This window comes from Stegostoma tigrinum, chromosome 1, assembly GCF_030684315.1.
Source record: "Stegostoma tigrinum isolate sSteTig4 chromosome 1, sSteTig4.hap1, whole genome shotgun sequence".
Taxonomy (NCBI): domain Eukaryota; kingdom Metazoa; phylum Chordata; class Chondrichthyes; order Orectolobiformes; family Stegostomatidae; genus Stegostoma; species Stegostoma tigrinum.
This window is the reverse complement of record NC_081354.1, coordinates 95,820,431-95,843,174: the sequence shown is the minus strand read 5'-3', so window position 1 is coordinate 95,843,174 and position 22,744 is coordinate 95,820,431. Positions and strand designations below refer to the sequence as shown.

The following is a 22,744-nucleotide window of genomic DNA, read 5'->3' as shown; positions in this document are numbered from 1 at the left end:
TGCTAACATTGTTTTGGCCATTTAATTTAAAGATGATAGACTACAATATTCATCCAATAGACCTCAACAGACACATGAATGGAACTATTGGGTGAGCTACATGGTGTTTGCATGGAATGTTGTAAACCATCCTTGGCACTGCCAAACCAAGAGGACAGACAAATGAATAATGGAATTACCATCACAAATTGGCAAGCACTTAGTTATGGTCTTCTGTTGCAGTGAAAATGTATTGTTCAACATCTGTAGTAGAATTGATGATTTCTTGATCGTGAAAGTAGTAGATTTGCCTTAAAAATTTATTTGGGTACAGAGGTGCCAGTCTCTCCAGCAAGTAGTCAGAGAGTCATACAGCATGGACAGAGACCCTTACGTCCAACTGGTCTACGATGAACATAATCTCAAATTACACTAGTTCTATCTGCCTGCCCCTGGCCCATATCCCTCCAAACTTTCCTAATCATGTACTTATCTTTTAATAGTGTAGCACCTTCTGTTGGAATGTATTTATATTGCCCAGTGTTAAACTATGTTATTGTGTGACTGGGTCGCAACAATACTATGTGATCTGAACTGGATATTCCTACACTTTTCTGTGTCTCCATGTGTGCCTCTGAAATGGTTTTGAAGGCAGATCAAGACAAGGCCAGATACAACTCATTGTGCCATTTATTTCATCCCAAGAAAATATGCGGAACAGAAGTTTAAAATTTAACACATTTAGTTCAGTCAGTTCAACTTGTCTTTTAGCGCTTATACAAAATAAGAAATATAGTATGGTTCCTCACATCATAGTTTTGCTTTGTTTGTGTTAATTGCATGAACTGTTATTACCCTCCATTCAAGACCTACTTTTATAATTACCAGCTTGTATCTAAGGTTTATTGTGATGATGTTGCAGACTTATAAAGAAATTAGAACTGATGATCTGTAATTTATGTGGATTGAATGGATGGGAGCAGAAGGGGCCCTGAAATTGATGTAAAAAAAGCCAGAATATTTAGTCGAGAAATACACTGCCATAGATGTTTGACTAATTAACTGTTTCTAGAAATATTTACCATTTATTAATTTAAAATTCATGCTATATTCTTTCAATTGTTAAAATATGTAACGTCTGTCATTGGATTTTTAAAAAATCTTTGTCAGGAGATTTTAAACAGACATCTTCTACATGGCGTCGAAACATCAACAAGAGAGAATAGCGACCAAGAGACAAACAACGAATTAAGGTGTTAACAGTTTATACTATTTGAACTTATTCTGTTATGAGGAATGTTTAAAAATTTAACTAATCTGCCACAAATAACTTTTTATATAACTTTTATCTTTATCCATCTATGTTTGCAATTAAATGTTAACGCTTTTGATCTTCTGAATTTTCAGAAATATTCAAAGTTTGGTTTGTGGCTGTTATTAAGTGACAGTGAATTTTGCATATATGTGCAGTTATTTGGTCTCAATATTCATCTAATACAGACTGAACAAATTCAAAGCACAATCTGTTAAATTATACAGCGATGACATTTTCATTGAATGTGACTCTGTAATGTCAACAAGATATTAAACAATCCATTCACATCTGAAAGATTTATTTGAAAGAAGTAGAAAATATGGGAACTGTATGTCTGGTTAGTTACATCATCCAGGAAGGAAGATCAGATTATATTTAACTTTTACAATTTCTTTTGGGTATAGATGTATTTTTGGCTCTACAAAGACTCTACATTCAGATATTGTGCAATTTTTTCCTTTCATTAGTTTTTGTTAGTTTTGCAGTTACCTGAGTAAAACACCATTTAATTAAGGAACTAATTGGGTGAACTTCCCAGGAAGAAGTGTACATATAAAATACTCCAGGACAGTAACAGATGAAGGTATAATGAGGTTGTAATAGCAATTATCCACTGTGATGTAAACCAGGAAGCTATTAACTGTAGACGCTGTTCATCAGGAATTATAAGGAGTTTCCTGACTGTAACCAGGCATGTTCCTGCCATTCGGGAGGATTAAGTATCTGCTCCTTGCCTCAGTGATCTCTGTTCAAACAATAAAATGTACTTTGGAGTAGAAGAGAGATTACTTGGCCCTCTGTGTTCATCCAGCTCCACACTTTGTTATTTTACATCGGAGTAGAAGCTATTTTACAAGCTGATTTCAAATATATTTTTACTTAGTACTTCATTGTGTGTTTAAGACTAGTTTCCCTCCCTCATTCCACTCCTAGTTTATTTAAGATAGGTTGTTCCAATGTGGAAATGTAAACAAATAGATTTGGTTGCAGTACGCGTTTGGAAAGGAGTTAAGTTGTTGACTTTTTTTTCACTCACGATTAATTTTCAATATTTCCCGAATGTCCTGGAGTATCATGAACTTGAAATGTTGCAAAACAATATTGGTGAGCTGAGAATTCCTCTGACAAGCACCTTGCCATTTCCAGGCCCCATGTTAGCTGTTTGCTGTGTTTTGGTAGGGTAGATAAAACGCTAAGCTTTTGTGACACTTATATGATTGCCTTTAGTTTCTCTGGGTGCCTTCCTGTGCCCAGAGGAGAGGTGACGTTGTCAGTTCCTTGGTGCTGTGAGGCATCTAATGGAATTTTCGGAATTCTTAATATTAAAGTTTGGGATTCGAAAAGGAAGATGGACCAGCAGCTCGAACTCCAGGTCCCCTAAAAATTACTTGCCCCTTTGGCCTCCTCCACCACCTCTGCCTCTGCCTCCCATAAATTTGTGGGAAATTGCGGTATTTTCTTGTTGGCCAATGCTAGCATGATATGGTCTTAGCCATCTTTAGCAGTGTACGATACGGAGTAAAGGTTGTTTGAGAGAAGCTGCCACTGTCTTTCTCTAGCCTATCAGGTGATTTGCACCATAGTAGACACACTGCTGTAGAGTATCTCCAGTTCTTATCAAGAAGGTTTGGTGCCTGGTAGCAATGAGTGTAAATGAGCACGAGGCATAATTCCAGAACCTTATGGAACTGGTATACATACATCATCTTTTGATAGCTGGAATAAATCTCCCAGTTACCACCCACAGACTGTGTGACATCAACAGAAGGAGTACAATCAATGTAAGATGAATAATAATTCAGTTCTTGCATAATAGAGATGACATTGAACCCACAATTACTAGACAAACTTCAGCATTTTAAAAATATCCTCCTATCCATGGAAGTGTTAAGTGGCCTTTAGCCTTGTTTTTATCTTGTTTATAGTACAAAGCTATTTGAAAGCAGTTTTAAAGTTTTACCTTTGAATGGTTTATTTGTTTATCCTATAAAATTGCCCAGCAGAGCGTCTCCTCTCTTAATTTAAGTACCTCTGGTCAGTCTTTCCAGAAAAACTGTATGTTAAATAAAATTAAAGAACATACTGCAGATGCTAGATATCTTAAAACAAAACAAGGAGGAGAGAAACTCAGCAGGCCTGGCAGAGTCTTTGGAGTGAAAAATGGAGTTAACACCTGAATATGACTCTTCCGAAGTTTATTTGTTTCTCTTTCCACAGATCCTGCCAGACCTACTGTGTTTCTTTATGATTGCTTCATCTTGGTGAATGAACTTGTTAAAATGGAATTCAGACGGCCCATTTTCCCTGAATCGAAACCATAACCTATATAATGCAAACTTTTTGTAAAATGAAACTTCATTTGGTGGTAGAGACAGGAATCTTGGTCGCCGAGAGGCTTTTGTATAAGTGCTATTTTTGATGTGTTGCATGTTCACTGTACTATGTGGGTGTAAGATCATGCACTGATTCAATTTTAGTCCTTGCCAATGTGTGTTCACAGAATATGCAGTACAACAACACACTATTCTTTCCAATTCGCCTAAGTTGAAGTTTGCCCACATCCTATTCATACACAAACAAATTAGGAGCTTGAGTAGGTGATTCAGCCCTTCAAAGCTGCTTCACCATTCAATAAGATCACACTGATCTAATTCAACTCCACATTCCTGTCTATACCCTATACCTTTGATTTTCTTGTCAATAAACTAAACCTAGAGGAAGGCCCTCAATGTAATTATTATAGATGGCAGCTAGGGGATGTCAAAGAAGCTGGATGCCAGTAGCAATGTCTTATAGGAATCTGTACTGAAAGTGTTCTTATTCATTCAGCATTCAGCCATTGATTGAGATGTTCAAGATGAGGGACTTTTTAAAATACCAAATGGATGAAATTTAGAAGGTTTTTTTACATAAAGGGTTGTGAGGCATTGTAAGATAGTAATAGACTTACTGAGTGAAACTGAAACTCATGTTTACTTTTCAATGACACATTGGGCAGGCAGCTGAAGAAGTGGAAGATAAAGGAGCTTGGCAGACTTTCATGGCTAGACATTTTGTTTGCAAGCAGTAGAAAGGCTAATCCCTTGGTTATTTAGAAAGACCTCATTCTGTCTTTTAATTTCAATGTAAATGATTTTATTGCTGCTTGGAACCAAATCATTGAAATCCTGTTAGACAATTTGCTTGGATTGGAATGAAGCATGTAGGCAAGTAAATTTGTCTCCAATCACGTCATCCATTTCTACGTAGAACTTATTGATTTTAGAATCCATTTTGTTTTATGCAAGTAGGTACTGTCCAAAAACAACTTAAATTCTAGTTCAGAGATGTATTTAGTTACATTTACTGTAGGAATGTCTTTAAGAAAGATGGGTTGAGTCCAGTATTAAATGGATGCTGCTGCTCATGAGTGAAAAGTATAGAATGAGGAAATAAGAGTGAGTAAAATAGTCCTTTGCCTCTCAGTAATGTTGGATAAAAATAGTTTGAAATGAAGTACAAATTACTGGAAGTACACAGTGGCTTAGTTAATGTCTGAAAACATTGTTTCAATTGTGGATTGCTTGCCTAAACTCCAAATGTAAAGAAAGACTTGCATTTAAGCAGAATTTCCATGCAGTTGGATGTCCCAAGGTGTTTTACAGCCAGTGAAATAACTTCTAAGTGCAGTTGTTTTGAAATATATGAATGGTGGCAACTATTCCGCACGCAGCAAGCTTGCACAAAAAAAGGCATGTGATTATGCCAAGATAATCTACTTTTATAATGTTGACTGACGGTTAAATATTAACCAATTGCCGCACGTTTTTTTACCTGCATGTACAATGGGACATTTATCTGAAAGGGACGATGGGGAGTTTATAGCTTAACAGAAGATGACACCTCTGACAGTGCAGCTCTCAATGGTAATGCACAGAGAGTTTAACAGAGATTGTTGTGCTAAAATGCAGCAGGGGCATCAGAGGCCAAAACCTTTCGATCCAGTGACAAGAGTGCTGAGCCTGAATATTTTATTGCTTCTTAATGGAAGAGTAGTAGATTACTTTATAAAAAGGATAATGATATAAATGTCTTCATTCTCATTTGAGATGTAAATAACACAGTTTTAACTAATTTACAGGATCCACCATGGTGCAAAATTGTGCAACAATAACAACAATTTTGAGCAGATATTATCACACAAAAATCATCATACAGCAGATGAAGAGCCTGTTATGGAATATTCTACAGCCAGTGACAGCATTTGCAAGCAGAGGTCAATGGTTCAGGCAGTGTCCAAAGACTATTGCAAACTTCAAGCACCATCTAAGCAGAGTTTTTTATGTACAGAGGATTGCTCACTTCTGTCGGATGGCACAGAAGAACCTACCTATGACGCAGGAGATAATGAGCATGATTCAATATCACCATATGCTTGCTTCTATGGTGCGGCAAAGAAGACAAAGGAAGGTTGGCTGGATAAACTCTCACCGCAAGGGTAGGCACATTCAAGATCCATCTATGTACTTTTTGGTTTTAAAAGTTAATTGATTAATTTGTATTCCTTCCCACTTTACTTTCAGCATTAATACCAAACATTCAGTTTTGATGGTCGCTCATTTGTTGTGGTTCTGTGCACTTCTCAAGAATGAGAAATTGTATTTAATACTTCTTAATAAAAAGCTGGTTATGATACAGTTTAGGATTTAATATCAAAAGACAGTTTCTAAATTTGCTGATGACACCAAATTAGAGAAGAGTAGGTGGTCAGTACTTGGGAAAGTGCAGGAGATATAATGCAGTACTGTTAACTTCACAGAATGGGTGAGTAATTTGAAAATTAATTTTAAATAACTAAGATTTTACATCTTGATAGGAAGTATAAGGACATTACAGGTTATTTGGAAATTAAGAATCTAAATAGAGCAGAGAACTAAAAGTATTTGGGAGTACAAATTTGTAAATCACGAAAGCCAGTAATCAGTGAGATTGTAGACTTGCTTCCCAAACTGATGGGTTTGTTGCGAACGTTTTGTCACCCTGCTAGGCAATATCGTCAGTGCCCCTCCAGTGAAGCAGTGTTCTGTCCTGCTTGTTATTTATATGCCTTGGTTTGCTGGGTGGTAGGTGTTGCTTCCAGTTCTGTTTCTCAGTAGTTTGTACACACGGTCTAATTCCATGTGTTTGTTGATGGAGTTCCGGTTGAAATACCATGCCTCCAGGAATTCCCTGGCGTGTCTCTGTTTGGCTTTTGCGAGCATGGATGTGTTGTCCCAGTCGAATTAATGTCCTTCTTTGTCCATGTGCACTGACCCAAGTGAGAATTGGTCTCAGATACATGAACGCCAGCTAGCCACCAAGAGACATGACAAATTCTCACTGGTCTCCCTACACATTGACAACGAGGGTCATGAACTCGACTGGGCCAACACATCCATAATTGCACAAGCCAGACAGAGACGTGCCAGGGAATTCCTGGAGGCCTGATATTCCAGCCGGAACTCCATCAATAAATCACCGAAAAACAGAATCAGAAGTAATACCTACTAACCCAGCAAACCAAGGCATTTAAATAACAGGCAGGACAGAACGCCAGCACTTCACCAGGAGCACACTGATGATGTCACCTCGGTGAGCATGTCTACAACTTCATCCACAACCCAAGCTTCAAATCTCCTCAAACTTTAAACCAGCAATTGTTTTTAGGATAATAAAAGAACAAACCAAGCACACCATTTAAATTCTAGAGAAAAAGACCATTTTAAAAAACAGACAATTTATGTTACACTTACAATGCCCATTAAATATAGCACAATTGGACATTTGTATCCATCTTATCACTAATACAATTGGTATAGAGGAACTGGAAAAAGTAAAAAGAATGAAAAAATATAGTACTGTATCTCTAAGCCAATGACTATCGGGAAACCATGCACAAGCTGGCTGTCTCATTTATTTGCTGTGGGTAATCTCATCATGGTCCTGGACATCTAGATTTTGTACAATGTGCCTTCCCACTTGAGGACAAGGATATGAAACAGCCATCAAATAATCCGGTATGGAATATAAACGAAACTACAAAAATTTTAAGAGTGAAAATTCCCAGACTGATTTTGATTTGTTTTGATTTGATTTATTATTGTCACATGTACCAAGATATAGTGAAAAGTACAGTTATTTTGCGTGCTATCCAGCCAAGACATATCTTCCATAAGTACATCAGAGTAATAGAATAGAATGCAGAATATCATATTACAGCCACGAAGAAAGTGCAGAGAGCAGTCAACACTAATATATGAGAGGTTCATTCATAAGTCTGATAACAGTGGGGTAGATGCTGTTCTTTTGCTATATGTTTTCAACCTTTTGTATCTTCTCCCTTACGGAAAATGGTATAATTGGGGTGGGAGGGGTCATTGACTATGTTGGCTGTTTTCCTGAGACGGCAGGAAGTATAGACGGAACCAAAGGAAGGAGGAATGGTTTTTGTGATGGATTGTGCTCCATTTGCAATTCTGTAATTATTTGCAGCCTTTGGCAGAGCAAAGGCCATATCCAGCTTTGATGCATCCGGATAGGATTTTTTTAATGGTGCACCTATGAAAATTCGTAAGCGTCATTATGAACATGCTGAATTTTTTTACGCTTTTGAGGAAGTAGAGGCATTGGTGTGCTTTCTTGACTGTAGCGTCGACATGGATGGACCACAACAGATTGTTGGTCATATTTAGTCCTCTCAACCATCTTCAGCTTAGCACTATTGATACACACAAGGGGCATGTCATCCACTCCGCTTCCTGAAGTCGATGACCAACACCTTTTATTTTGCTGACATTGAGGCAGAAATTAATGTCTTCACACCATGCCACTCAGATGTTTATCTCTTTCCTGTACTCTGTCTCATCATTGTTTGAGATCCAACCCACTACCCACTCATGTTACAGTCATATAAGACTTTGGTTCGGCCACATTTAGAGTACCATGTACAGTTCTGGTCGCCACATTAACAAAAGGGTGCAGAGGAGGTTCACCAGGATGCTGCCTGGTATGGAGGGTGCTAGCTATGAAGCGAGGTTGAGTAGATTAGGATTATTTTCATTAGAAAGATGGAGATTGAGTAGGGACCTGATGGAGGTCTACAAAATCATGAGGGGTATAGACAGGGTGGATAACCAGAAGCTTTTTCCCAGAGTGGGGGACTCAATTACTCGGGGTCATGAGTTCAAAGTGAGACGAGGAAAGTTGAAGGGAGATATGCGTGGAAAGTTCTTTACACAGAGGGTGGTGGGTGCCTGGAACACGTTGCCAGCGGAGGTCGTAGACGCAGACACATTAGCGTCTTTTAAGATGTATTTGGACAGGTGCATGGATGGGCAGGGAGCAAATGGACACAAACACTTAGAAAATAGATGACAGGCTAGACGGAGGATCTCGATCGGCGCAGGCTTGGAGGGCTGAAGGGCCTGTTCCTGTGCTGTAATTTTCTTTGTTCTTTGTTCACTACGGTGGTGTGATCAGCAAGTTTGTAAACTGAGTTAGAGCTGAATTTGGCCACGCAATCGTGAGCATATAAACTGGCATAGCTGGCTGGCTTCTGGCCTATATATTCCATATAATTTGTTTGACAAGCTCGTAATTTTCCAAATGTATGCTCAGCTGCTTTGTGATTAAGTAATTTTCAACATTGGTACAGTAGTTAGACACTGAAAAACTAGACATTGAATGCTATGAAAATATAGATATTTGCAATAAAATTATTTAAATAACACTGTTCAGCTGCCAGTTAGTGAGAGAGAAATGAGCAACATCATATCCTGCGAAAGATAAGGCATTGAGGTCAAACATTATCTTAAGAAGAGCTGTCATTCAGGGGAGGGTTCGAATTGCACTTTTGTCTAATTTTCACGTGTATTCTTAGACACAACTAATAGATTATCCATTTTAAATATGCTGTTCTCCACTCCTGCTTCCACTGCTATTTCGTAATCACAGCTGGTGGGAATCCAGCACTTTGTCCTGGAAAAGAAGTGCTGTCATTTGCAGCAAGCTGCAATGAAAAATTTACATAGAGGGTATTGTAAACAATAGTGGGGAATGTCAATATGGGGAAATTGAAATTCAGGGAAGAAGAAGCTATGGTGAAGGAAGAATAGCAGTATTTATTGGGGCACACTTCATGACCATTAGGTGCTTTACAGCTATTGAAGTGCATTCTGAAATCTCGGCACAATTGACAGTGGAAAATGCCACTGTCAATTTGTACTTGAGGAAACACCCAAAAAATTGTAATAACAACAAGGTAGTCTATTCTTGTTACGTTACTTGAGTAAATATTGACCATGATATGGTTGTTGGGTGGGGATGAGTGGGTTAACTCCCTTTTCTTCAAAATGATATCTTAGGATCTTATACTACTGCTAAGGAGACAGATGTCTCCCCTGAAAGGTGGTACTTGTCTGCAGTTTTATGCTCACTCACCACTGCATTTCAGTGTCAGCGTTGATTTCTGTTTTCAAGCCCTGGAGTGGGAATTGATTGCAGAAACCTCATGAACATGGACCTTGGGAGCTAGAGGAAAGGCTGTTGGTCCTTTTTGAGTCCATCATTCAATACACAGCTGATATGGTCTTTGTGTTAATTTCATTTCCCATCTGTACCTCATAATCCTTGACTCTCATTTGTTTCTAAATGATTCAGAAGCAGGAGCCTGGGACTGACATAAGATGTAGGGATGACTGCCAGAGTCAATGCTATCCAAATGGGGAGTGAGTTATTCCTTTCTCCATTTCACTGCACTTAGTCTTTATTCGTTTTTCCTCTCACTTTCGATGTATGTAAATGTTAATTGAAATGATTTGGAAATATACTGAGTCGTTCATATAAAATGAAGCAAATCGCCTATTTAAAAAAAAATTTAGAAGGGAGTCCAACAGAGCAGCTTTAAGCTGTACTTGCATCGCCATAATAATGCAGGTGAGGGTGGGATTTGTGACAGGAGATAGCTGTCTTAGCCACTCTGGTGGAACAGACATTGCAGAAACACAAAGGGACTAGCAGGATGATAAAATGCGCTGAGGTTCCCAATATTTCATCCCCCAGTGCTGAGAAGACTTCGGTCACCTGTGCAAAGTACTCTATTGGTATTCCAAAACCTGAACTTACTGATTTTAGGATTTGCTGTTGTGTCAAGAAACAGTCTCCCTACCAGCAAACCATTTCAGAGTAATCAACTTCCATTAGTAAATCAGCATGGAGTGGCTCGCTGCTTAAATCATGCTCCCATTCCCAAGATCCTGGCCTGGGGTGAGAGGAAGGCGTCAGGTCTTGGTGTGGGTAAAATTTCTGTCCCACCGCAGATTCTCTCCTCTGATGTATCCACAGGAAGTTATAATCATAGAAAAGAAAGTTCTAGCCAGATATTTTCCCACTTGCTTAAAGCCAGTGTCATTACCAGAGCCAACAACCAGTTACAATATCCTGCTTCTCGATGCATCTATAAGGAGGCAGAGTAAGATGATAAGTACCTAAATGATTGAGTTGAAGTACAATGATGTGATTGATTTATTGCAATGTGTACCAAAAATACAGTGAAAAGCTTTGCTTTTGAGCAGTACAGGCAGATCATAGCAAACAAAGGATGTACAGATCAAAAAAACTTAGTGACATACAGGTTACATTGCAGGTTACATTTCAGGTTACATTTCTTGAGACTAAAGTCCATTCAAAAGTCTGATTACGGCTGGAAAGAAGCTGCGCGTGAAGCTGCTTGTGCGTATGTTCAGGCTTCTGTATTTTCTGCCGGATGGAAAGTTGGCTCCCATGATGGCCTGGGCTGAGCACACCACCTTCCGCAGTTTCCTATGGTTCTGGGCAGAGCAGTTGCCATACCAGGCCATTATTTACCTGGGCATTATGCTTTCAATGGTGCATCTATGAAAGTTGGCGAGGGCCCTTATGGACATGCCAAACTTCCTGAGCCACCTGAAGGAAGAAGTGTTGTTGTGTCTTCTTGGCTGTTGCCTTTACTTGGGAAGTTCAGGACAGGTCGTTGGTTATCATCACTCCAAGGAACTTGATACTCTTCACTTTCTCAACCTCGGTTCTATTGATGTAGATGGGGGTGTGTTCTCCTCCCTTCTTTCTAAAGTCAATGATCAGCTCTTTAGTTTTGCTGAAGTTGAGAGATTGTTTTCTTTGCATCAGCTTTCTGACCCATAGGCTGCAATTGTAGAGGGGGTGCAGTTACTTATCCTCACTGATTGCAAGCTGTGGGTCAGAAAGCTGAGGATCCAGTTTCACCTTGGCGAGACCAAGGTCATGCAGTTTTGAGATCAGTCGAGAGGTGTTAATGCTGCTGAAGGCGGAGCTGTAGTCAACAAGCAGGAGCCTGACGTGGGTATCTTTGTTGTCTACGTGTTCCAGGGATGAGTGTAGGGCTAGGTCCTCTGTGGCCTTATGTTGGTAGTCAAATTGTAGGGGATCGAGGCAGGTAGGTAGACTGGAGTTGATTTGGACCATGACCAGCCTGTTGAAGCACTCCAGGATTATTGAGGTCAGATCTGGGCGTTAGTCATTAAGGCACACTGTGTGTGTTTTCCTGGGTACGGGGACGACAGTAATCATGTGTTTAAACTTTTGAATGATTAAGATATGTCAAAAATAAAGTTTGAAGTTAACTAATTTTGAGGCCAGAAGGCATTGTAAGCATTTTGAATATCATGTAGAGTATTTTACTACTTAGTGTCGATGATCAATTCTGAAATGTCGAAAGATTTTATTTTACACCAGAAATGCAGTCACTTGTTGGTACAATAATATTGTACAAGTGTATGAGTGGAAAAGCAGGAGATTGGCACTACGTAATGATGCTTATTAAATGCATCATTACAGGCATGATGGCCTGAATGGTTTCCTTCTACACCAAATACTTCTGTGATTCCTTTAAGAAAACAGCAGCTATATTCTACACAAACAGATTCCTGTAGGAGCAATGAGGTGAATCAACAATTAATCTGCTTTGGAGGTAGATAGACATTAATTACTCATCGAGATAGCTGACATTCCTCATTTATTGATGTTTAAGTGCTTATGTAATTTTAGCATCCACATAGATGGATTTGCCTTTGCGTCTGAATGCATCTTCAGCAATGCACTGTACTCAATGAATCAGCATCAGCTGCTCTATAATCCACTTGGGGAACTTGTTTGATAGCTTTGTCCCAGGCTCACTGAAATAATGGACTCAAATTTTCTCTCCCTGGTGTGTCACCATTAATGGTGAGAAATGTGGGCAAATACAGTGAAATGCTCAGGGTCACTGTGATTTGCTCATGCTTCTTCCAGGCAACTTACATTGCAGGGACACACACTTACCTCACCCACCTACACAAGATGCATTTGCACCCCGAATGGCACGTACATTGTGTTTCTCATCGTTCTTAGCGCTTGCTCAGATTACCACTTGCTTGGAGATTTCTGGCCTCCATCTACTTCATATTACTTAGTACAGATTCACCAGCGTCAGGACTGACTATGCATGGCTCATGAAGCTTTCTTAGTAAACAGGATCGTCATTACTCAATCACAAGTTGCCAGCCACTGAAACTTATGTTTATTTTTGTGCAGAAGGAATGGCAGGCAGCTTGTGATGGTGAGGAGCTTTGAATAGTCAATCTATCACACCTGGTCTATTTGTCACTGTATTTCAGCATCAGACCCACAATACATGCGAGCGGTTTGTACTGTAATCACACGCTATGTGTTTTGTGAAAATAACCACGTGTGAAAGTGAAAACAGGGCAGCCCAAGGTGGGGTGAAGAGTGTCTACAGTTAGTCAGGAGGCAATACCGCAGTCAGTTTATGGGCTGGCACTATTCCAGTCTAGGGATTTGGCCATGGCCAATCAGTGGGCATCTGTGCCTTTGAAATTTGGGAGTTGGACCACGGTCAATACTGAAGCTTGAGTGGAAACAGTCTTTGGATTGTCGGTAGCTCAGTCAAGTGGGTGAGGGCTTGGCTAGCTTTTCCTCCAGTGGAATAAGAGACGAGTTTGAGTGTGAGGGAAGTGGATGGAAGAGGAGTTCGTGCTGATGCAGAAGCAGGAGAGGTGGAAAGATGCCCCCTGGTAAGTGTCTAGGAGGTGCAGAGAACATGAAGATTTGGTGGATTGGGAGGATGAGGTGAGTGAGAACTGTTTTTACATGATGCATGAAATATTGAAAGCCATCGCCCAAGAGCCTTGCTGAGATATGTTTGTGTGCTCTGACATAATTAATGTGAGTGGTGGCCCTGTGAGTGTGCAGTAGCAGAGGAGTAATGGTGGCACTTGATGGGACAGTTTGTGGAAGATTATTGAGCACCTCCTTATACTGCTGGGAGTCCTGTTAAATTTAAGCACAGTATTATACCAGGCTGACATTTGTGTTCACCCTGGCTATTTGGTGGCTTAGTGTCCTTTGGCAATCAGCTGATCCTCTGTATATGACCTCTATGACCTCCTAGCAACACCTCCAAGTCCTGTCCATGAGCAGGGAGTGAGCTTTCATTTTCTATGGGCTGCGTGCTGACTATTGATGCATGAAGATGGCAGTGTAAGGGCCAATTCCTGGCTTGCAACATTTCTAGTGGTATGCAGCTGGACTTTAAATATGGCTGCAGTGGTGTGAACATGATAAATTGCCTAATATTTCCACCTCTCCGGTAATGTGATTTCTGAGAAAAGGCACTGAAGAGCAGAGCTGCATCATTAATGTGATGAAGAGCAGAAGACTGTGTGTGAAGAAAATAGCTCTGAGGCATTGTTACCTGAGCACCATTAATCTCACCCGAAGTCCAGATCCAAAAATGATTTTATAAAGTGACAGACAGTACTTTACTATTTTGGTTCAAGCTTGTCTATTTAATACACCTCATTTAATTGTTGTTATTGACTGCATTGAGCATTGTTGCCGAAGCCTGAATTTATTGTTAACCAGTTCCACTTCAGACATTCTATTTTCTGTGTGCATTGTTTTCAATCTTTTAAGTAATAATTCTTTGCTGGATTGATCTCTGGACTGTTGCTTACACAAACATGGAAGGAGTGGGTGAACTACAACTGAGCTCTGTGCCCGTGCGTTGTGTTTCCTGCGTCCATGGGTTTCCTTTCCTGTGCCTGCTTTGTGCCCAATGACCCCTGCGGGAAGTATATGGGTGTGGAGGTTAGATAAGGGCAGTATCAGCCTTGACTGAGATAACAGCATTAAGACGCGCATACGGGTAATCATAAAGGAACATAATTAAATTTATTCAGAGATAATGGGAACTGCAGATGCTGGAGAATCCAAGACAATAAAATGTGAGGCTGGATGAACACAGCAGGCCAAGCAGCATCTCGGGAGCACAAAAGCTGACGTTTCGGGCCTAGACCCGCTCTGTGGTGAAGGGTCTAGGCCTGAAACGTCAGCTTTTGTGCTCCTGAGATGCTGCTTGGCCTGCTGTGTTCATCCAGCCTCACATTTTATTACAACTAAATTTATTGATTGATTGGGTCTGTATCCCAAGCAGCAACAGAAACGTCAACATGGAAAGAAAATGAGTATGGGAAACATTAAATTTTAATGTCAATGGCATTCCTAAATTTTATATTGGTAACTAACATAGATTCATATGTTAAGATATGGAGAGCTAGAAAATGAAAAAAAAGTTAATACTTGCACTCTGCACAGTTGTATATTAAAACACTTAAGTTGTTAAATAAGTTTGGCAGGATTTTTTTGAGAGAAAGCTTCAATAATGAGTAAATAATTTACAAATCTGAAGTCTTCTGTGGCTGATAATTAAAGCGCATGAGGCTTTTAAAGCCATAAACATTAAATGTTGCTTGTTTTCTGTTCTGTTGAAACTACACATCTATCACAACTGATTGAGAAACCTTGACGCAATAGTCTTTTTGTAATTTTTCACCAGGGCAGAGATTTAATTGGTTCAAGATAAACTAGTACGTTTTGTTTTGCAATCTAACCATTTTAGTTTGTTTGAAAAGTCTCAATGATTTTCAGTCCGAAATGTCTGGAAACAATGTTATTTCAGTGCATGCAACTACTAAGATTGCATTATTGAATGACATAACATTAGAACCTCCTTGTTTTGTTACATACTCCTCCATGCAACGTAATGTTTTGATAATTTATGAAATTTGGTTCAGACTGTACTCGTATAATAGGTTTAGAAAGAGCTTTGTCTGTTTGTTGGTGAGAATAGTTGATACGCTTCTTGAAGATAAGTTTGTAGCTGCTGAATTACATTGATTCAGTTTTCTACAATTCAGAGCACAGCTATTCATTAAATGATTTTTGTGGGAAATGGAAGACCTTCTGTACCTTGGGCCCTGCAATATCAGTGCCATACTTGACACCGGTTTAGATGGATATGTATTTGTTTAAACATATTATCGACTGTTTTGTATCACTAATAGCTTCATCCATGGAGGCTGTACTAACATACATTTCACTTCTAATGCAGTCGTCTTAAAGCTTCACAGTGACATTGTACATTTACGTAGAAACATGGACATTTTTTTGTGGTTTTGGTCCACTCAAAATGTAATGCATTTTACAAAAGCTCATCAGTGAATGAAGAGGGATTTTATTTTATCAGGCTGGCTACTTTCAAACCTATGTTCCACATGTGGAGGTCCTGTCTCACAACATGTTACATCACATCTATTCTGAGAAATGTTCCATGGACAGATATTGTACTTGTTCAGCTCGATTGATAAGAAACAAGTTGTTTTCCAAATTATTTTTCTATTGTGTAACATAAGGTAATTGGACAATTATGATATTTTTTAACTTCCAGTATACATTGTGTGGCCATCTTAATTCCCAGCACTTAAACATATAAATTAGGAGGAGGAGTAGGTTACTCAGAGCCTTGAACCAGCTGATCTTATTACACCACATAACCACCGATTCCACATTACTGCTCTTCTAAACTCCTGTGAATAAAAGGTTAAAACATACCTTATAACTCTTTCATTTCTGATATTTGTCTCATCAACTTTCTGCAAACACCTTCAAATACGTTTAAACCCTTTTTTAAATAAGGAGACCAATACTCTCAATGAGTATTCACCCATTCACTGTTTGACAGAAGCAGAAGCTACTAACTTGTACGTTCAATTTCCCTTTGCAATAAGCAAGAGCATTCTATTGACTTTTAAAATTTCTTTCTATACCTGCATGCTAAACCTTTATGATGTATCTGCTGACACACCCAGATCCTGCTGCATCAGAGTTCTGCAATCTCTTACCGTCTTGATGATTCTAAGATAATTGATAGTATGAGAAATTAAAGCACAACAACAGACTATAAAAAGGTCAGTTGTCATTGCTGTATTTTATTGATGCATCTTTCGAGGATTTCAATGTTAAATCTATCAAAGCAGACCAGGGTGTGTTTCAGGTTGAAACCTGAAAAAAGGATTGGATAGCACTTGGATAACAAAGTGTGAAGCTGGATGAACACAGCAGGCCAAGCAGCATCTGATGAGCACAAAAGCTGACGTTTCGGGCCTATGTGCAAAAATGTGTTTTATGAGCAGGTCTGTGTGTGCAATGCACAATAGTTTGCTCAAATATCGTGATTTTATGTTAGAAAAAACAATTGTATTTCATAAATTGGCTTAATTTTACTATTGAAAACAGAAAGGTAATCAAAATGAACTTGGTACACACGTATGGACCACTGTGGATTCAGATGTGCATGTTCCTATTACATGGATTTTTAATGCACAATTAAATGGTCAATAACTTCAGGGATTATTTTCTGGCAACTTTGTAGCTTATTTTTTGATGAGTCCATTTAGTCACACGTTTTGTTGACTTTGTGCATTCTGTTCCTGGTGTCTGTCACATTTTTAAATACATTCTCTTCCAGGCCCCTAATTCTTAATGAGACAATATGGAATGCGGTTTATATTTAGCAGCAGTAACCACAGTGATCTAAAGTAATCCTGCACTATCAAGTGTATTATTGGCACCTCATTATTCAAGAAATTGCTTTCACCGTTGTTAAATGTCAGTTCTCCCAGTGTATATTTCAACAAATTGAAAATGTCATTTATTCAAATTGCTTCTGAACACCCATGAGGGCAGGTATCACTCAGCATGGGTTCAAGGCAAGTTCAGGATTTTAAAGATCATAAATCCATTCAGCTCATCTATTCTGCTCCACTATTTGATAAGATCATGGGTGATCTGACAATTCTCAAAACCAGTTCCCTTCTTTATTCCCACAGCCCTTGATTCCTCAACTAATTTTTAAAAAATGTGTCTATGCCATGGATATAGTTAGGGACCCAACCTTGATGATCCTCGACAGTGAAGAATTCCACAGAATGACTGCCTTCTGAGAGAATGAAATACCCCTAAACGCTCTCTTAAGTACTTGATTCCTTGTTATGAGATTATGCCTTGTGATTTAGATTGACCCAAAAGAAAAAGCAACCTCTCTGCACTGAGATAACAAAGTGTGAAGCTGGATGAACACAGCAGGCCAAGCAGCATCTCAGGAGCACAAAAGCTGATGTTTTGGGCCAAGACCCTTCATCAGAGAGGGGGATGGGGAGAGGGAACTGGAATAAATAGGGAGAGAGCGGAAGGCAGACTGAAGATGGAGAGAAAAGAAGATAGGTGGAGAGGAGAGTATAGGTGGGGATGTAGGGAGGGGATAGGTCAGTCCAGGGAGGACAGACAGGTCAAGGAGGTGGGATGAGGGTAGTAGGTAGGAAATGGAGGTGTAGCTTGAGGTGGGAGGAGGGGACAGGTGAGAGAAAGTTAGGGAGGCAGGGACAAGCTGGGCTGGTTTTGTGATGCAGTGGGGGGAGTGGACCAGCTGGGCTGATTTTGGGATGCAGTGGGGGAAGGGGAGACTTTGAAGCTTGTGAAATCCACATTGGTATCAATGGGCTGCAGGGTTCCCAAGCAGAATATGAGTTGCTGTTCCTGCAACCTTCGGATGGCATCATTGTGGCACTGCAAGAGGCCCATGATGGACATGTCGTCTAAGGAATGGGAGGGGGAGTGGAAATGGCTCGCGACTGGGAGGTGCAGTTGTTTATTGCGAACCGAGCGGAGGTGTTCTGCAAAGCGGTCCCTAAGCCTCCGCTTGGTTTCCCCAATGTAGAGGAAGCCACACCGGGTACAGTGGATACAGTATACCACATTGGCAGATGTGCAGGTGAACACCTGCTGAATATGGAAAGTCATCTTGGGGCCTGGGATGGGTGTGAGGGAGGAGGTGTGGGGGCAAGTGTAGCAATTCCTGTGGTTGCAGGGGAAGGTGCCGGGTGTGGTGGGGTTGGAGGGGAGTGTGGAGCGGACAAGGGAGTCATGGAGAGAGTGGTCTGTCCGGAAGGCAGACAAGCGTGGGGATGGAAAAATGTCTTAGGTGGTGGGGTCGGATTGTAGATGGCGGAAGTGTCGGAGGATGATGCGTTGTATCTGGAGGTTGGTGAGGTGGTGTGTGAGAACGATGGGAATCCTCTGGGTGTGGTTGTTGCGGGGGCGGGGTGTGAGGGATGTGTTGCGGGAAATGTGGGAGATGCGGTCAAGGGCTTTCTCGACCACTGCGGGGTGGGGGGGGGGGGGGGGGGGGGGGGGGGGGAGTTGCGGTCCTTGAAGAACGTGGACATCTGGGATGTGCGGGAGTGGAATGCCTGATCCTGGGGGCGGAGACGGAGGAATTGGGAAGAGGGGATGGAATTTTTGCAGGAGGGTGGGTGGGAGGAGGTGTATTCTAGGTAGCTGTGCAAGTCGGTGGGTTTGAAATGGGCATCAGTCACAAGCTGGTTGCCTGAGATGGAGACCGAGAGGTCCAGGAAGGTGAGGGATGTATTGGAGATGGCCCAGGTGAACTAGAGGTTGGGTTGGAAGGTGTTTGTGAAGTGGGTGAACTGCTTGAGTTCCTCTTGGGAGCAAGAGGCGGCGCTGATACAGCTATCAATTTAACGGAGGAAGAGGTGGGGTTTGGGGCCTGTGTAGGTGTGGAAGAGGGACTGTTCCATATCCCCAATTCCTTCACCTCCATCGCATCTGCTTCCAGGATGAGGCATTCCACTCCTGCACATCCCAGATGTCCACGTTCTTCAAGGACCGCAACCACCACCCCGCGCCCCCCCCCCCCCCCCCCCCCCGCCCCACAGTGGTCGAGAATGCCCTTGACCGCGTATCTCGCATTTCCCGCAACACATCCCTAACAACTGCCTTAAGAGGATCCCCCTCGTCCTCGCATACCACCCCACCAACCTCCGGATACAATGCATCATCCTCCGACACTTCCGCCATCTACAATCCGACCCCACCACCCGAGATATTTTTTCATCCCCACACTTGTCTGCCTTCTGGAGAGACCACTCTCTCCATGACTCCCTTGTCCACTCCACACTCCGCTCCAACCCCACCACACCTGGGATCATCCCCTGCAACTTCTGGAAGTGCTACACTTGCCCCCACATCTCCTCCCTCACCCCTATCCCAGGCCCCAAGATGACTTTCCACATTGGCAGATGTGCAGGTGAACATCTGCCTAATGTGGTATACTGTATCCACTGTACCCGGTGTGGCTACCTCTACATTGGGGAAACCAAGTGGAGGCTTAGGGACTGCTTTGTAGAACACCTCTGCTCGGTTCGCAATAAACGATTGCACCTTCCAGTCGCGAACCATTTTAACTCCCCCACCCATTCCTTAGATGTCATGCCCATCATGGGCCTCGTGCAGTGCCACAATAATGCCACCCGAAGGTTGCAGGAACAGCATCTCATATTCTGCTTGGGAACGCTGCAGCCCAATGGTATCAATGTGGACTTCACCAGCTTCAAAATCTCCCCTTCCCCCACCCCATCCCAAAACCAGCCCAGTTTGTCCCCTGCCCCCACTGCACCACACAACCAGCCCAGCTCTTCCCCTCCACCCACTGCATCCCAAAGCCAGCCCAGCTTGTCCCTGCCTCCCTAACCTGTTCTTCCTCTCATTTATCCCCTCCTCTCACCTCAAGCCGCACCTCCATCCCTTACCTACTAACCTCATCCCACGTCCTTGACCTGTCCGACCTCCCTGGACTGACTTATCGCCTCCCTACATCCCCACCTATACTCTCCTCTCCACCTATCTTTTCTCTCCGCCTCCCCCTGTCTCCCTATTTATTTCAGAACTGTCTCCCCATCCCCCTCTCTGATGAAGGGTCTAGGCCCGAAACGTCAGCTTTTGTGCTCCTGAGATGCTGCTTCGCCTGCTGTGTTCATCCAGTTTCACACTTTATTATCTTGGATTCTCCAGCATCTGCAGCCCCCATCATCTCTGAATCTCCCTGCACCTACCCTGTTGAGCTCCCAAGAATCTTGTTTTTATCAATAAAGCTTCCTCTGTTTCAATTAAACTCCAGAGAGCACAAGTGGCAAAGACCGAATAACATGACATTTTGTGAAGTCAAGTCAACTACTTTAGGCGAGGTGTGAACGTCATGGCGTAGTTATAATTGTGACTTTGACTACTCAAAGATCAACTGAGATGGTGGTAGTGCAAGGGATCGTGAGGAGCATGCATTTTTATACTGTCTTCAGGAGAATGTCCGACAGCAGCTTGTGTCCAGCGCAATATGAAAGGTGGCATTGCGAGACCTGGTTCTTTAAAATAAGGTGAGCCAAGTAGATCAAGTGATTGGTGTGGAACACTTTGGGAAACAACCATTGTTGCTTCATAATGTTTAGACTGTAGAAAATGACATTTGTCAACCCAAAATAAGAATATCGACTGGCTAAGAGTTGACGTGACTGGGGCAAGAGCAGAGCTGGGTGTGATAAACTGGAACTAATGTTTGATGGGAGGAACATTAGCTGAACGATGCACAGCCCTCATAGAGGACATGGTTTAGGCACAGTCAAAGTATATTCCCTCAAAAGGAAAAGATAGGACAGACAAATCTGGAGCGAAAAAGATAGAAATCAAGTCAAAGAAGAAAATATATGCTTATAATGGACATCATTTAGAAAATACAGTTGAGAACCAAAATATTCCCGGGGTGGGAGAGGGGCAGTACTGGGGAAGAAGTAAATGAAGCGAAGATGGATTATGAAAAAAGACCAGTAGCTTGCCATAAAAGGATATCCTAAGGCCTTCTGTAAGGGCACCCATCATAACCATTGTCGATTGTCGGAAAAACCCATCTGGTTCTCTAATGTCCTTTAGGGAAGGAAACTGCCATCCTTAACTGGTCTGGCCTACATGTGACTCCAGATCCACAGCAATGTGATTGACTCTTAACTACCCTCTGGGCAATTAGGGACGGGCATTAAATGCTGCCCAGCCAGCGATGATCTCGCGAATGAAGAAAGAAAATAGACAAAATGCTAGAGAAACTGAGCAGGACTAGCAGCATCTGTAGAGAGAGAAACAGTTCAGAATGTACCAATTTCTGAAGAAGTGTCTTTGGACTCAATGTTAATTCTGATCCCCTCTCATCAAATGCTGCCAACCTGCCAAGTTTCTTCAGTACTTTCTGTTTTTGTTTCAGATTTCCAGCTTTTGCAATATTTTATGTTTGTACTAACAATAATAGAGTAATGGTGAAGGGAGGAGAAGAACCGATTAGGCACTAAAAGGATTTTTACCTTTAGAAGGATAGTTGAGGTGTTAAATGAAAGCTTTGTATTGGTCTTTACCAACTAGACAGTTGCTGCCGAGGCTATGTTGGTAGACAATGTAACCCCCTCAGTAGAATGGTTCAAAATTGTTGGAGTCATTTGACAAACTGTCAACAGTCAAAGTTAATAAGGTACCAGAAATGCATGAGGTGTATTCAAGGATACTGAAGGACGTGAGAGTGGAAATTGCTGAGGAACTGACAATAATATGTCAAACTGGATTTGGAGCAGGTACTTGAAGATTTGAGAATTGCAAATATTAAATCCTTTTTCAAAGAAGGTTGTGAAGATCAACCTAGTAATTATAGCCCAGACAGTTTACATTTGGTGGAAAACTTCTAGAAACAATTATAATGGATAGTATTAAGAGTCACATGAAAAGAGAATGTGCATTCTGAAGAGGCAGCGTGAATTTGTTGAGGGAGAATCACGTGTAACTTGCTGTAGATTTTTGGACAGGTAACGAAGAGGATGAATGCAGAGAAGACATGCAGTACAATTTGCCTTCCAAAGGCTTCAATCCAGTGCCATGCTACAGAATTGTAATGATGGTGATAGGCCATGGAATGAAAAAGACAGTAGTAATGTTGATCTAAAAGTAGCTGATGAACAGAAAATAGCAAGTAATGGTTAAAGGGTATTTTTTGGGCTTTCACATAGTGGACATAGATTATAAGAGCAGGAGGGTTATGATGCGCAGTTGTCGTATGGCGCACAGACCTCTACATCACCTGAGGCCAGACGCCAACTCTCCGACACTACCTCCTACTGCCCCCTTGATCTTGAC

At 41.4% G+C, this 22,744-nt stretch overlaps 1 protein-coding gene across 5 annotated transcripts in view; it reads left to right on the top strand.

Moving 5' to 3' along the window:
• arap2 (ArfGAP with RhoGAP domain, ankyrin repeat and PH domain 2) overlaps positions 1-22,744 on the top strand; it is a 326,408-nt gene that overhangs the window by 66,442 nt on the left and 237,222 nt on the right. For all 5 annotated transcript variants that reach the window (XM_059647100.1, XM_059647094.1, XM_059647098.1 and 2 more), the window contains 2 exons: positions 1,150-1,232; positions 5,415-5,771. In XM_059647100.1, the coding sequence (XP_059503083.1) occupies positions 1,150-1,232; positions 5,415-5,771 (440 nt within the window). The remainder of the gene's footprint in view (positions 1-1,149; positions 1,233-5,414; positions 5,772-22,744) is intronic.